Source organism: Miniopterus schreibersii, assembly GCF_964146895.1.
Source record: "Miniopterus schreibersii genome assembly, chromosome: 1".
Taxonomy (NCBI): Eukaryota; Metazoa; Chordata; class Mammalia; order Chiroptera; family Miniopteridae; genus Miniopterus; species Miniopterus schreibersii.
Genome location: NC_138101.1, coordinates 175,106,656 through 175,123,205, shown reverse-complemented (window position 1 = coordinate 175,123,205; position 16,550 = coordinate 175,106,656). Strand labels below are relative to the sequence as shown.

The 16,550-nt window shown below is 38.8% G+C and overlaps 1 protein-coding gene across 3 annotated transcripts; it reads right to left on the bottom strand.

Annotated features, from left to right (window-relative positions):
• Positions 1–823: 823 nt before the first annotated feature.
• Positions 824–15,338, bottom strand: CHURC1 (churchill domain containing 1). Of its 3 annotated transcripts, none has more exons than XM_081146777.1 (4): positions 15,199–15,338; positions 9,012–9,147; positions 7,356–7,426; positions 824–3,097 (listed from the first exon to the last, which is right to left on the bottom strand). In XM_081146777.1, exons 1-4 carry the CDS (start codon positions 15,316–15,318, stop codon positions 3,005–3,007), a joined length of 420 nt encoding a protein of 139 aa, XP_081002903.1. In that variant the 5' UTR covers positions 15,319–15,338; the 3' UTR covers positions 824–3,004. The 3 variants fall into 3 exon arrangements, with proteins under 3 accessions (XP_081002903.1, XP_081002904.1, XP_081002905.1); XM_081146778.1 differs by having other exon boundaries at positions 7,356–7,429; positions 15,199–15,293; XM_081146779.1 differs by lacking the exon at positions 7,356–7,426 and having other exon boundaries at positions 2,948–3,097; positions 15,199–15,293.
• Between the last annotated feature and the right edge of the window lie 1,212 nt (positions 15,339–16,550).

The window sequence follows — 16,550 nt, the reverse complement described above, 5'->3', positions numbered from 1 at the left end:
ACAGAGAGAGTAAGTGACTTGTCTAATCTCCCACCATGAGCAGGTGGCAAAGCTAATTCTAGACCCAGGTTTTTTTATTTCCTTTCTCCCCAACCTTGGTGTGTCTCACAATAGAGACTTGTACTAGTCAAGAAATATACATTTGAAAACTGACAGCCTCAAATTGTCAAGTCACTTAACCTTGCTCACAAAAGAATGGAACCAAAAGGATTCTTGATACACTGAAGTAAAGAACAGTGAACATATACTTTTTAGTGATAACTTACAAGTAACTAACCGTATCTGGACTATACCATATGCCAACTAATAAGTATTGGGAGAACCCAGAACCATTTGAGAAAGACACTGCTAGCTATAACAACACAACAAACATGCTGAGCTTTGAACTCCAAGATCCAAATGAGGCAGAGCCCTAGATCTGTACCTCGCGGAGCAAATAAAGAATGAATGAGGTGTCAGGGCAAGCCCATGTCCCCAGTTACACCTATAGTTGAAGACTTGTCCTTCTATCTCAGGGCAAGAAGGTAAAAAAGACTGATGCTTTTTGCCTGGTTGTTCTTTTTTAAAAAAATATCTCTTTATTGATTTCAGAGAGAGGAAAGGAGAGGGAGAGAGAGAGATAGAAACATCAATGATGAGAGAGTCACTGATCGGCTGCCTCCTGCACACCCCCAACTGGGGATCGAGCCTGCAACCCGGGCATGTGCCCTGACTGGGAATCGAACCCCGATCGCCTGGATCCTAGGTCGACGCTCAAATGCTGAGCCACGCCCGGCCGCGCCTGGTTCTTCTTTATTTAAACAGAAAAACAGACTCAGTAGAACTGGGTTCAAAAGGTCTTTAATTCTTTTAGATCCAGAGAAAACTTCTAGAAGATGAAAAAGAAAATATCACAAAACATAGCACAATGTTGATAAAATAATAATAAAATATATGGATAGGATCACGTGTTTTGAATTTTTATAGTATATGTAGTCTATGATAGATAATAATTACACATTCTGCAAAAGACAAAGATATCAGCGGGGCATCTGAAACTGTACTCTTGAGCTCCAAAAGACTAAGATGGAAGCATTCAAACTCCAAGAAGGGACAATTCAGAGGCTATAACGGGCTTAGTGCTGCTATTTAAAGTAATGAAGCATTTTCTCTACTTTCTGGATTCATTTCACCAAATGATTTCCTCAGCAGGTCAGATATAGATTTGCAGTAAGTGGAAAACATTTTCCAGGAATAAAACAACTGATTCCTAAGAAGCAGCTGACTTAAGTTTTCCAAGTAATAAATCTTGGTCTGACATGCCTAGGTTTCTCAGAGTGCGGTCCCTGACATTCTCAGCCTCCTCCTGACCTTGCCAGGCCCTATACTTCACCGGAACTGAACACTCCCACTGAGAGGGAGTCACCGTACTAGCTGTGTGACCCTGAGTAAGCTACTTGTGCTTTAGTGTCTTTGGCTCTAAAATTGGAATAATAATAGTACCTACCTCGTGGAGTTGTGAATGAGGATTAGATAAGTGCTTAAAAAGGCCTCCACACAAAGTCAGTCCTCAGTAAACTTCAGCTATTGTTATCCTTGTCATACAACAAAGCTTTTCCCTGGTATCACGAACACTTTGCTCACTATTTTCTTATAAGCAAGGCCTTAGTTCAGAATACCCAAGTCTCTCAGGTCTGAAGAGGAAACAGTTTTGTTTCTAATGCCTGCCCCTTTTAAATGTGGTCTTACGAGAACTAACTAGCCATTTCGTTGTATCTAGTATTTTCTGTGCCTTCCAAAGCATCTTACATTCATTACTCACTTGGATCTCACAACAATACTATAAAGGAAGTATAGTATCAACTCTTATTAGTCCAAATTTTTAAAAGGAGACAATAAAGTCCATAGTAATGCTTTCCTTAATGGTTAGAGTGCTACCAAACGGTAGAGAGGCCTAAATGCCAGGGTTGATGATGCCCAATCCAGTGTTCTTTCAACTATGTAAGGTAAGACAGTCTAAGATCCCTTTAGAACAATTCAAATCATTCTATTTATTTATATTAACTAAAGTTCACACTCTCTTCAGATTTCCCATTTTCACCAAATGTCATTTTTCTGGTGCAAGATCCCATTCAGGACATATTACATTTAGTAAGCGTGTCTCCTGAGGTTCTTTCTGGCTGTTTCTCCGACTTCCTTGTCTTTGATGACCTGACAGTTCTGAGGAGCACTGGTCAGGTATTTTGTAGAATGTCCCTTAACTGGGATTTGTCTGATGTTTTTCTCATCAGACTGGAGTTATGTTTTTTGGGGAAGAGTACTACAAAGGTGCAGTGCCATTCTCATCACATCATATCAAGGACACATGCTGTCATATGGCTTATCACCAGTGATATTAACCTCGATCCTGGCTAGTGTCTGTCCCCCCTTTCTATACTATATCCTGGAAGGAAGCCACCACACACACACTTAAGGAGTGGGGAGTATCTACATACATAATTTGAAAAACTTTTGCATGGGAGATTTGCCTATTGTAGTTTATGTATTTATTTATTCAGTCATTTATTTATATCAGTATGGACTCATGAATATTTATTTTATAGTCTGGGCTATAATCCAATGCTACTTAATTTTTTATTCGAATTGTTCCAGCTTTGCTCACTGGGAGCTCCTTCCGTTGGCTCTTCTGTCCTTCTGACATCCCTAACTACTGTGATTTTTTTCTGAGCACTTTCTTTTTTTGTGGCACAAGAAGCTCCAAGCTCATATTTACAGCCCTAGTCCTGTATACTTATAGCCCCAGTCGTGGAATAAGTCATTTATCCAAGGAGCCCTGGTTCCTTTTACTGGAGCCAAGATCTGGGCATTAGGTGCTCCCCCAAATTACTTTTTTCTTTCAAAGAATAGGTAAGTTTAAGCAGAAAAAAGTAAGTAATTTCCATTATAAACTAAGTAAGACAACCCATCAGGCTTGCAGTATTGTAAACCAACATAGCCTAGTTCCAACAGAACCGCAGAAGGATCCTTAGAATAAGAGAGTCATTTGTCGGGGGTCATCTGGGAGAATACTGATGGTATCTTCGGCTTTGCCACATAACAAACACAGCATGGTGTACTCCTAGAACAAGATAAAGCTAATTACCTTGAGGGACAGGGAGAAAGATGCTTCCAATTTACTCAGGTAAGTTTTTCTCCACATCGTCGTGGATATTCTTTCTGTATGTCTCAAGTTCAACACCTATAAGCAATGCCTTAGGTTTATTCTGTTTATATAAACTGAGTACATGCTGATGCCCTATTTACTATGTATATAAGGATGTCATCTTGGAAATGCATGACCATTTCTTGGACTTAAAAAACACACTCACTGGGCTTAGTGCTGCTATTTGAAGTAATAAAGCAATTTGAGTGTGGGCCCCTAAGGACAAACTCCTGATCTTAGAGTTGTTTCTTTTTAGGATATTTAGCACTAATATGCAAAAGAAATGATTTTTAAAACAACAAAGGGAGGAAATTCCTAAACCAAAAATGCTATTTATACCTACTCTAAGAAAATAAAAAATTACGTTAAATCCACTAATGTGTCAAGCATGCCTCATATTTAATAGTCAGTTGTCTGGAATTTGATCTATTTAAGGAGTTTTATGTTTCTTGGGTTTAACAAATGTTCAGACTGGTGACAAAAGGGATTTTGTTTTAGGTAAAAATCTTCAGGGCAAAGTCCTTTTCTTATAGAGGTCCCTTTCTAGAATATTTAATATGGTCATAAACTATAGAAGCATTTCTTTTAAACCGTTTGCTTAAAAACCTTTTATCTTCTTTAGGAAAACAAACATCTATGTTAAGTCTATATGTATTTCTGCACCTGACACTGAGATTGCTAGCCGTCTGGAAATTGATCAGTCAAAGCAGTCTGGGTGTAGACAGTACTACAGAGAGGGTCACAGAGATAAACAAGGACTACAGTACAGACGCAGAACTAGGCAACTGCCTTTCCATTTCCTTCTAGTGACTTCAGCAGGGGAGCTTAGTCGTGGCAGTGGAAAGACTGTTTCTTTTTTTAAAAATAAATGTTTTTATTGATTTCAGGGAGAGGAAAGGAGAGGGAAAGAGACAGAAACATCAATGATGAGAATCATTGATCGGCTGCCTCCTGCACACTCCCTACTGGGGATCAAGCCCACAATCCAGGCATGCGCCCTGACCAGGAATCAAACAGTGACGTCCAGGTTCATGGGTCAATGTTCAACCACTGAGCCACACCGGCTGGGTGAAAGGTTGTTTCACAAAGACCACATTTAATTTTACTGATTTTTAAAATTTTTTTAAAATATATCTTTATTGATTTCAGAGAGAGGAAAGGAGAGGGAGAGAGAGAGATAGAAACATCAATGATGAGAGAGTCATTGATCAGCTGCCTCCTGCACGCCCCTGACTGGGGATCGAGCCCGCAACCCGGGCATGTGCCCTGACCGGGAACTGAACCCCGATCGCCCGGATCCTAGGTCGATGCTCAACCGCTGAGCCACACTCGGCCGGGCAACACATTTAATCTTAAAGTCTACTCTACGCACAGTAAAAATAGAGGCTAGATCTCAGCAAACAAATGCAAGTCTCATGAATTAGAAATAAAATAAAAATCCACTCTCTCCAAGGTCTTTTACTGCTCTCAAATACTTATGCTTTCACCTACCAGACATTACTACTAGGATGTCAACCTCTCACCAGAAATGAAGAAGAAAAAAGTAGTAAAATCAAAATGGGAAAATGTGTGAAGCTAGACAAATATCTGAGTTTTCAACCAATCTATCCATTGACAAGTTTTTGTTAATTGCCTAAATACTCTGCAGTATGCTAGGTACACTGGCAGACATGAGAGAAGGCAAGGACAAGGTCTGACCTTGTAGAATTTACAACCTAACTTGGGAGAAAAAAAAAAACCACCTAACATAATCTGGAAAGAGTATTAAATAAAAAAGACTGATTATACCTGCAATCTTTAATTTAGAGGCAGTCTGTATTCCAAATTTCCTTGTAGGTCAACTGTTAGGAATTCAAAAGCAATTTCCCACAGAAGAAGTTGTACCCGACAGTTAGGTTCCCAGGAAATCCAGGGAGCCTTTTAAATTTACATTATACAAGCACTATAGAATCTAACCATATATAGCAGCGTTTCTGTGGGAAAATATGTCTAGAATTGTACCTCAAATGCCAGAAATATATCTCTGTGTGCTGCCAGGAATGTGGTGGGATTAGGAAACCTTTTACCCAAACTAGCCAACTTGGGAGAATAAGAATTCCCCCCATTCACTCATGGAGACCCTCAGTGACTCCATCAGGGCAAAGCCTAAGGTCAAAGATTTGGAAGGAAGGGTGCAGTGGATGGACTCACCTTTGGGTAAGACCAGATCCTTTGGTTTACTCTGAGAGTCCCTGGCCCTTTTTCTCTGTCACTATCTGTTAATTTTGACCCCAAGTCCTCTCCTTCTCTGGTAAGCTATGGAAAGACCAATGAGGTAGTCTGAACACATCATTTTAAGAAAAATAATCTGATGGCAGAATTTAACATATGACAGGGGGGAAGTGGATACTAGGAGAGAGAACACTGGAGTAGAGTGTCCAGATTAAGAGATTTTTTTCCATGAGAATTTCACGCTATCTGGGCATTGTGACTACAAACCACCTTCCTTTACCTTCTTCTTCCTATCAGAATACTTTCCAGGACAGCTTTGAAAATGGTTGTATTCAGTCATAAAGAAAATCAGCTAGACTTTGGTCTCATGGCAGTAACATACAATGGATCAATTAGGGCATGAACAAGCAATCTCACTATCCATTTAGGGACTCTAAAAAGCTCACAGGACCCTTCAGGAGCTTCTGGAAAACAGTTACAAGCATTCCTTTCCTTCCATGAAAGGACAGAACTGCTCCTGTAAGCCCTTAATATGCTCATTCTTGTTTGGTCACTACTCCTTCACTGAGATCTCGATTTTGGCCTAGTTTACATATATCATATAAATGTTTTGTGAGGCATAATTTTTGGATGCTGAGGAGATGTGGTCAAGATGTCATTTAGATTAAGCATATTAGTCCAGATTATGACAAGTGATTAAGCACTTTCTGCCACACTATAATAAGAATGAGAGTGGCTATACTATTTTATAAGATTCTGTTATGAAAACTTTAATTTTTCCTAATTATAGTACTATACAAACCTAAAGGATTTTTAAAAAGTCCTTTGCCTGTTAAAAGCTCTAACCTAATATTTATATCCTAAGGATGAACATTTAGTTTGTACTAAATAAGTAACTCAAGCTGAAGGCTTGAAAATGGAGGCAGTGAGGGACAGATGCAGGCTGCATTGTGTCCTTCTGGTTAATGTGTGTCTGTCTGTCCTTGGCTCTCCCACACCATCCAGCTTTTCTTCCTGTCCATTAGACCTACTTCAGGCCTACACCAGCATACGGAATTCTGTTGTATTCTTCACATGCTCTCACAATTGTCTAAGGACTAATCCTTATAATAAATCCCTATTCTCTATTCTTATAATGGTTCAGCTTCTCTCCTCCAACCTTGATACATCCATTTTGTTATTTTACTTAACAAATAATATTAAAATGTCTTACTGCATTCTGAACGGTGTGGCTCAGTTGGTTAGGGCATTGTCCTGTGTGCCAAAGGGTCAAGGGTTCAATTCTCAGTCAGGGAACATGCTCAGGTTTTGAGTTCGATCCCCGCTCTGGGGTTATGCGGGAGGGAACTGACATCTCTCTCTCACATCAATGTTTCTATCTCTTTCTCTCTCCCTCTCTCTTTCCCTCTCCCTTTCTTTCTTTCTGGATTCAATGAAAAACATATCCTTGGGTGAGGATTTTTAAAAAATTAAAAAATAAATAAATAAAAATAAATAAATAAATGTCTTACTGCAATTGAGGCTACAGAATTGCTCAACTCTACATGCCTATTAGTGAAAACAAAAGATAACCTTCTTATCACAATTTCCATACCCAGCAAGTATGATGGCAGTGGGCGGGTGAACATTTAGCCAACAATGGTATAATCACGACTAGGTAGAGCAAAAAGAGGCACAATAGTAACTTCATGAGAAGCTATAATGTGCTGTTCTTCATAAACAAAAATGACAGGACTGAGAAATCATTTGTAAGGCACACACTCTGATTTCTGATTTTTGTGAAGACAGGTTTGAGCAGATCCATCCACATCTAAAGTTTCTCTCTCACCTTCCACAGGTAGAAGAGAGGGATGGTCTCCTTTAATATTTGCTAGTGCTTCACTTATGAAAACTATATCTAGATTTTCAAGGGTACTTTTATTATCCCCCGCCACCAATAACATACCCACGTTTATACATTTACCTGAAATTCATCCATGATACTGAATGTATATTCATGCCTGGCTACTACGTGATGACAATTCTTACACAGATCTGCTGAAACAAAGAGAGACGTAAATAATTAAGTAATGGAAGGTGTCTCAAGACAGTAAAATTTCTATTCTCAGCAATGGCATTGCTTTAAAAGACTCTTCACTGCCATATTTAACACAGCAGGAAATCCATTATAACATCTACCTTGATAAGAAATCCAGAATCCGTGACATAGCAACACTATATAATTAAGGGCCTAAACTCAGAAACTCAATGTGCATATATTAATTCCCATCGAACACTCTCTAAGGTAATCAATCAACTAACAGATATGTAAGGGTGTTTTTTAAACTAGCTAGACCTATCAAACTATGTAAAAGCTTCTAGTCTCAAGAATGACACAAACTGTGCTACTACAACCAATCATAAGTAAACAACCAACGCTAGACATTAAAGTGAAGTTAATGGTGACAAAAGACTCTAGAAAAAACAATATGATAATAATAACTCTGATGTACTGAGTGTTCACAGTGTGCCAGATACTGTTTCAAATACTTCTTACCTGTTTATTCACTTAATCTTCTCAAACTCAAAGAAGGAGAAACAGTTTTTAGGGATAAGGAAACAAACTCGCACTGTGGTTATGTAATTAGGAAGGCTAGTTAAGTGGACCCAGAACTCAAACCCAAGCATTCTGGCTCCAGAACCCTTGCTCTTAACCACTGTGACTTACTACCTGGAACAAAATTGAGGTCAAAGGGTTATATCTAAAAGAAAGACAAAGATTCTTCTAATTTAGAATATTTTTTGATTGTCTGTTCTAGAGGCTTAGTGTTTTTCATACCCCTCTTGCAAAATATCATTATTTGTGTATTTACTCCTTATATATTCAGAACATATCAAAGAACCAGGAGACGAGCCCAAAGGAGATGTGAACAGTTGAACTACCTGTCACGATATTTGGGCACTAAAGTGTACATATACTTAATTTACTCATAGAACTTCATAGTGCCAATCTCTGAATTTATTTATTTTTATTATAGTTTATTTGTTTGGTTTCCCAGTATTGAGGAGCAGCAGCAGCATATAAAGGTAGCATATTTACAGCAGCAAAAGAAACACCAGATTGACAGTGAGATAGGAGACAGAAAAAGCTATGAAGCAGAAACAAGACTAAAAACCCACAGCACTCAGGGACATTTAAAATAGGGGCAAACATAGCTTCTCAGCCTTTTGGCTAAAATAAAGTGTAAAATAGGGGCAAAGAGCCCTAAACACTTTAATAGCTGTGGGAGGACATCACTGTATTATACTAGAGTAGAAAATGAAAACTCACATGGATGACCCTAAAGTTAAAAAAAAAGTCTCTATATCTTGTTTCAGAAGGCATAAAGGCTTTAAAAATAAACAAAACCAAAAAATGGTGCCTGAATCATAAGCTTCAGTTACCTCCAAAAGTCTTGTAAGTAGAATATCTGATGCTAAAGAAATGAGGTGTTATAATTTCTCTTCAACACCTAAATAACTAGTAACTATGTGTTGCAATACGATATTAAAACAGGCCTCATCATACTTTGCACAGCATATCAACTTCCAAAAGTCAATACCTGCTGACAACTTCCATGAAAAGAAAAGGTCTACTTACGATCATAGGTAACTATTTCTTCTCCATCTTCCTCTTTCAAAGATTTGTTTGTGATCAGCATAAAGTCCCGCTTACCACACACTGCACAGCCGGTAAAGTTCAGCAAGAAAGATCCATTCTCTAGGCAGATGTTACCCTAAAATATTAAAAATAGTAATTTAATTTTCTTATATTTCAAAATCCTTGGTGAAAATGATTAATAGACTTAAAATCTCTAAGGCAAAAAAACATGCCAAAGTTTACTTGCTTGAAGGGAACACCAATTAATTTTTGAAATTATTACTTTCCTCTAGATGTGCTATTCATGGTAAATAAAACTGAAGCTATGTTAGAGCTGTAAGTCTCTAAATGCAAATAGATATTTAGAAACAATTTAATGAAGCTTTAATAATATAAAATATGAAAAGGAAAAATTTAAAAAAACTAAGAGCCAACATTAGATGAGGTGTCATATCATAAAGCTAGAATTAAAATTCAATCAAAATGGAAATACTGAGCCAATGATAAAAATGATCTTATACACTGCCATGCTCAATTGATTGCTGAAATAGCATTTTCTGAAGTGTTAAAAATACCATAAAATAAACAAACAAAATAGACTCTCAGCTCCATAGATGTTAGTCCTTAAGGATACGTGTGATTTAGGCAGAGGAGATAAACTCTGTAATTCATCAGACTGACACCATGGCATTCAAAGAGAAAAGGTTTTGCTTTATCATTAAAAAACTAAACAACTTATGCTCTTGGCTCAAGGGAGGTCTTTGCTAAGCGTACTGATTGTTCACAACTAAAAGTCATTTCATAAATAGTCTACTTCGATCTCATTTCTGACCAACAAATTTAGAGTATTTTTAATAGTTAATGTGACTAAAAACCATTCAAACCAACATTTCTCCAATGTAGCTATGTGCCTGATACTGTGCAAAACACAGTGTTGAATTTGAGGATGAGTCACATGTTTTCTGCCTCCAAAGAACTTATGAAGCATCAGGGGAATTAAGGCCCAGCTGAAGTGATGTCACAGTGAAGCTTTCCTGGATTCCCTGCACAATGAACCTCTCCCTTCTGAGTGGCTCCTCAGTGCCAAGTATTAAGGAAGAGATTAACTCTGATGGGGAGAAATCAAACTAACTATATAGTTTGAAGATACTAAATCATAGGCACATGGACTTAACTACTAAAGGGGGGGAAAGTCTTGGAGTGAAAGTATAAATTCCCAGCTATTAAGAACAAATGCTTTGCTTTGATTTAAAAACCAACAACAAACTCTACTGAGATGTAACTTACATACAATAAAATCCACATATTGTAAGGGTATCGGTAAATTACATTTAATAAACATATACGCCAATGTAAACACTACCCCAATCAAGATATAAAAATTTCTATCTTCCCAGGAAGTTCCTTCAGGCTTTGCAGTCTATCTCCAACCCCTCTCTTACCCTCAGGCACCCACGGATCTGATTTCTATTTCTAGACACTAGTTTTGCCTGCCCTAAAATTTTATATAAACAGAATCATGCAGTATACTCATTTGCATTCAGCTCCTTTTACTCAACATAATGTCTATGTTAATCACTTCTGTTGTTATATGGATTGGTAATTTTTTGCTTTTTATTGCCAAGCAGTATACCATTGCACAGATTTATCTGCTGATAGACATGTAGGTTCTTTTCAGGTTTCGACTATTATGAATAAAGCAGCAATGAAGATTCATGTATAAGTCTTGTGTAGACATACACCTTTCTCTTGGGTAAATTACTAGAAGTGGACTTGCTGAGTCACACAGTAAAAACATGATATATAAACATATAAACATTATAAGAAACTGCCACATGGTTTTCCATTTTCTATTGCCACCAGCAGCATGTGAGTTCCAGTAGCTTCACATTCTCACCATACTAGGTATTATAAGGCTTTGTTTTTTGTTGTTTTTTTAAAACGTATTTTTATTGATTTCATAGAGAGAAAAAGAGAGAGAGAGAAACATCAATGATGAGAGAGTCATTGATTGAGCCCGCAACCTGGGCATGTGCCCTGACTGGGAATCGAACCCTGATTGCCTGGATCCTAGGTCGACCCTCAACCGCTGAGCCACGCCCAGCCGGGCATTTTTGTTCTTTTAATATATCTTTATTGATTTCAGAGAGAGGAAGGGAGCGGGAGACGGAAACATCAATGATGTGTCATTGACTGCCTGCCTTCAGCACCCCCCCTGCTGGGGATCCAGCCCAAAACCCGGGCATGTGCCCTGACCTGAATCCAACTGTGATCTTGTGGATCCTAGGTTGATGCTCAACTGCTGAGCCACACCGGCAGGGCAAGTTTTTTTAAATTTAAGTTTAGCCATTCTAATGATGTAAAATGGTACATCATTGTAGCTTCAATTTGCATTTCCCTGGTGAATAATGATGAGCATCTTTTCATGGTGCCTATTCACATTTCTTCCTTTGTGAAGTATATATTCAAGTCTTTGTGCTCGTTTTTAAAAGTTAGGTTGTTTATCTCCTTATTGAGTTATAAGAGTAATTACTGACCTATAACAGTTATTTATATCTCTGATACAAATCCTTTGTCAGACACATGTATTATAAATATTTTCTCCTTGTCATTGGTTTGCCATTTTTATGGTGTCTTCTGAAGAGCACTTTTGATTTTTATGAAGTCCAATTTATCAAATTCTTTCTTTCCTTGTTTTTGTGCTTGTCTTCTAAGACATCTTTGTCTACCTCAAGATTGCAAAGATTTTCTCATATGTTTTCTTCTAGAAATTTTATAGTTTTAGCTTGCTGGTTTAGGCTTATGATCTATATTGAAATAATTTTGAAATATGAAACAATAATCAAGTTTCATTTATTTCCATATGACTATTTAGTTGTTCCAGCAACATTTATTTAAAAGACTACCCTTTCCACATTGAATAGCATTGGTACCTTTTCGGAAAACTCAAATGACCATATACACAGGGTGTCCCAAAAACATGTATACACACCTCAACAGCTGAAATATTTATAATACATGTGTCTGACAAAGGATTTGAAAATGAACTGTATTTTTAATAAGCACTGTCTTTATAATTACTCAAAGTGTGTGTATACATTTTGGGGGGCACCCTATATATGGGTCTACTTTTGACTATTTTGTTCCCTTGATTTATATGTCTATCTCTGCATTAATATCACACTCTCTTGATGACTATAGCTTTATGGTAAATCTTTAAAACACATATCCTGATTGGGTTTGAATCAGGACTGCTTTTAATCTATAAAAACTGACTGCCAAGGACTCTAAGACATTAAGGAATGAGAAACAGTCTTAAGAGAATAAAGCCCTAAATACCAGTTTCAAGTAAACAGAACGCTGAACAGGAATGCACCCATAAACACAGGCACCTTATTATATACAATGTGGCCTAACTTCTGTAATCTGACCTAGTAAGTATGCAAAACGTAAACTCTAAGGAAACATTGCTTAAATTCAAGTTCTTGGTGTAACATTACAAGCAAGCAGGCCAGAACTCTGTTAGAAATTCATTACTGTGTATCTCTAGTCTATGAAAAACACCTACCACAGAACTCCAGAAAATTTATGAAAACAAAGATAGATATTACCTACTTATTCTATACTTAGAACTTCTCAACATGCTAATCCACTATTTTCCTCTGCCAAATTTTTTGAAATGAGTGGACTACACTTAATATCACCATCTTATTGCTCTTTCCTTTGCTAAGCTCAAGCAAAGTGGCTCTGCTCTTACTGCCCTTAAAAATATCTCAGGACTCAATAAAATCTAGAGGAAGGGTCCTTAAGATTTCAAATGGTCACTTAGTCTCTACCAAACAACAGGAAGAAAGTTCAATTCTTCTAAGGATTACCTATTCAACTTTTGAAAATCTGTTAAAGTTCTTTATTCTGATTCAAAGCCTGCAATCCTATAACACCCACCCACTAATTATTTCTAAATCTGCCTCCTGAAATTCCACAGAAAAGTTTAATTCTTCCTCATGACAGTCCTTTAATTATTTTAGCGCATAAGAGAGAAAAGTGCTTATGAAAGGCACTTTCCTGATTTTCCAATCACCTCAATCTTTTTTCCCGCTCTTCTCCCTATACTGTATACTATTTTCACTCCCTAAATTAATTTATTCCTGGAATCTCAGTCTTTGATTCTACTTTATTGTCTACGTTCTTTTCCTAAGAGAATAAATATTTTCTATTTGACACCGTTATTTGTCTGACTCCTATGTCTGCATCTTGCACTCAAACTGCAATCTTATATTTTCAGTAGACTGCTTGGATTTCTTCAACCTTGAATGAAAAATGATAAAAACAATCTGACCATTTGATCTTGATGATGATAATTCCAATTTTCGCAGTTGCCTAGATTGAAAACCCTGAGATCATCTATAGTTCTTTCCTTCTTCCTCCTACTTTAAATAAGTTGAGTCCTGTTAATCCTTTCTTTGAAATGACGTCTTCATTATCTCATGCCTACACTCCTGTTGTCATGGCTCTCCAAATGCTCTGGGGGACTCTCCTGAAATTCCACAGGAATTTCCCCCCTCCCATCATTTCAATATACAGCCATAGATTCCTTTTCCTAAGTAACAGACTTCAGAAGAATTCCCTATTCAATTTTGTTTGATGGTTGCCCAATGGCTAAAGTATGAAATCTAAAGTTCTCAATATATAATTTTTGAGTCTTTTGATTAGCTCAACTCTTAAGAATCCAACCTAATCTCTTTAATATATCTCCCTCATGGTCCCAGCAAGGTGCCATGTTGATTACTGGATTCATAAAAGTCTCTTTTTAAGCTTTAAAAAATGTATGAAATAGAACTCAGTACAGAAAAGCATGTGAAACGTAAATGTTCAGCATAATGCCTCTGCCTACTAGGTGTCAGTAGTACTCCCAGATGTGACAACCAAAAATGTCTCCAGATGTTGCCAAATGTCCCATGGGAGGCAAAACTGCTCCTACTTCAGAACCACTGCTCCCATTCATTCACTGTCATTACTCACTGGTTCATGGTGTTCCATTCTATGACTGTATCACTCTTTTTCAGCCTATTAGTACAAACAATGCTGTTACAAACTTTCTTATACAAGTCTCCAGGAACCCATCTGCACATGCATTTATTTCTCTAGAATGGGAACTGCTGGGTTACTCAGTATGCACATCTCCAACTTTATTTGATAATGCTAAACCTCTTTTCAAAGAGGTTGTCCCATATGCGTTTTCATGTTGTTATATATCCTTCCCTGAAGTCTAAGTATCACTCAAAATATTAAGAGACGGAAGACACGATAGGGATTTTCTACCTCCCACTCCATATAAGAATCCTTGTTCTTGCTATTATTTCCCCCCAGCCTCCATCTCCTTTCCTTCTTTTCTACCCTCCTCGCTACTGACTTTCAGGTCCCAACTTCAGTCCTTTCTTTTGGGAGAACAGCGCTATCCCCTGTGGCTCTCAACTTGAACAGCACTCAAGGACTGGACTGCTCCTTTCTTGTTAATCACATACTCCCCCAAAAAGTAAGCTCTTGGGCAGCAATGAAGCTGCCTCTTACCTCTTCCTAGGTACCCCTCTGTAATCCAGCCACGCACATATACATGTGCAATAAGTATACCTCGAGTGTCGAATGAGAGTAAACAAGTTTGCAACCTCCTGAGCTTGAGAGAACAGAGATCTAAAAGAAAGCACAACAGCCAGGAAACCTAAATTCTGGTCTCGGCCCTCATATTAACAACAGTGTGAACCTGGGCAACTGAGTTCCCCTTTCTGGACGTTAGTTTCTTCATCTGCAAAACCGGGTCGCAACGGATGACCTCAGAGGTCCCCTCCAGCTCTACAATTCAGTAAGAAAAATTGAACTTCATCAAATCAAGCTTGAGGAGGCGACCAGGGGCAGGGGTGGGGTGTCTGCGGTCGACTGGGTTGATGGTGGTGGGGCTTCCTTTGTTGTCCCCGGGAGCTAACGAGAAGTGGGTGCCGGCGGATGTCAGCCACAAGGGCGGGGACGGGGGGAAAGGGCCCCCACAGGCCGCCACTGCCGTCGAGCGCCTAAATACAGCTACCGGGTCATCGGAACAGGCAGAGCCGCGGAGTCCGCCCCGCGCTCAGCCTCACGGGGAAGGCCGGCCGGGGGTAAGAGAAGCCCCAGGGGCCGGCGCTCACTCGCTCACCCGATTGGGATATTCCTTCTCCACACAGTCCCCACACATAGCGACGCCGTTAACTGGGAAGGTCCTCCAGCACTTCCGGGAAGACGAAACCTCGCGAGAGCGCAGAAAAGGTTGACGCATGCGTCCTAAGCACTCCGGCGTAGTTCGTCTTGAACAGTCCAGGTCTCCGCCCCTTAGCAACTGTTGTTAGGGCACGCCCGGGTCTCTTATGCAACCGCGGTGAGCAAGCGGTCGGAATTATGGAACTGCAGGGGGAAGAGCGACAATGTGGCGGGAGAGGGAAAGGCATCTTGGGCTGAGCAAAGTTCTAATAGGCGCCTTCCTGAGTCTAGGCTGACAGAAAAGCAAGTCACAATACACGAGAAAGGTAATTGTTTCTCATGTTCAGCTTTCTTCCCATCTTTCAGCTGCCTTGGTTTACTCCATATACATATAAAGCTGAAATTATAATTTAAATATTTTTCCTTAACCATTTCTTAGGGCAGTGAGAATGACAGATCAGATCTCGGCAGGAGAATAAGCAATAACTGAAGAGGCACTTAAAGCTTTGCAGAGAATCTCCTAAAACGAACATGTAAAATGTTCATAGTAAATTACCATCCCAGAGTCCTCTGGAGAACACAGCGATGGGAAACGTGTTTCTTTCTCTCTCTGTGTCACAGAAGCGCCTCAGGGTCAGGCAACACTATGGAAGTAGAAAATGGCCAGGTCAATGATCTCTGCATCGTTTCCCAATTTTGTGGAGCTCAAAATGCTTGTGATTGCTGCCCCGCTTCTTCTTTAATAACCATTTCAAAGCAAGCCAGTTTAATTGGCTTTGCTAATATGGGAATTCCATATCCACTGGAGTGTTGAAATTGTAACCTTTGGTATTTCACCCTCTGGTAAGGATCTGCACAATTACTAAAAGTCGCAGGTGTGCTAAGCAGCACTGCAGGAAGTAGTGCACCAGAGTTAACTCTATTCTTGGAATAATTATAATGCCTTCCATGTGTATGACATTTTCAGCATTTCAGTTTCTAATTTTATGCTTTTACAACCCTATAAAATTAGTAATGTGAACCCCCAGAAGAAATATATCTTCCAAGAAGGACTCCTCATGGTTAACTGGGCCCAAATTCCTAACTAGAGTCCAGCAGCCATTGCTGACAGAGGCCCCTCACACGCTGCATTTCAGGGAAAAGCCACAGGCTGAGCTGCCAGCCTCCTGCACTGTGCTCCTGTAATGTCTTGTAAGCACATCTTGGACACTAGATTTAGAAAACTTAGTATGAAAAAAGTAAAACATTTCATTAGTAATTTTTATATTGATAATGTTGAAATAACTGGGCTAAATATAAATTATTAAAATT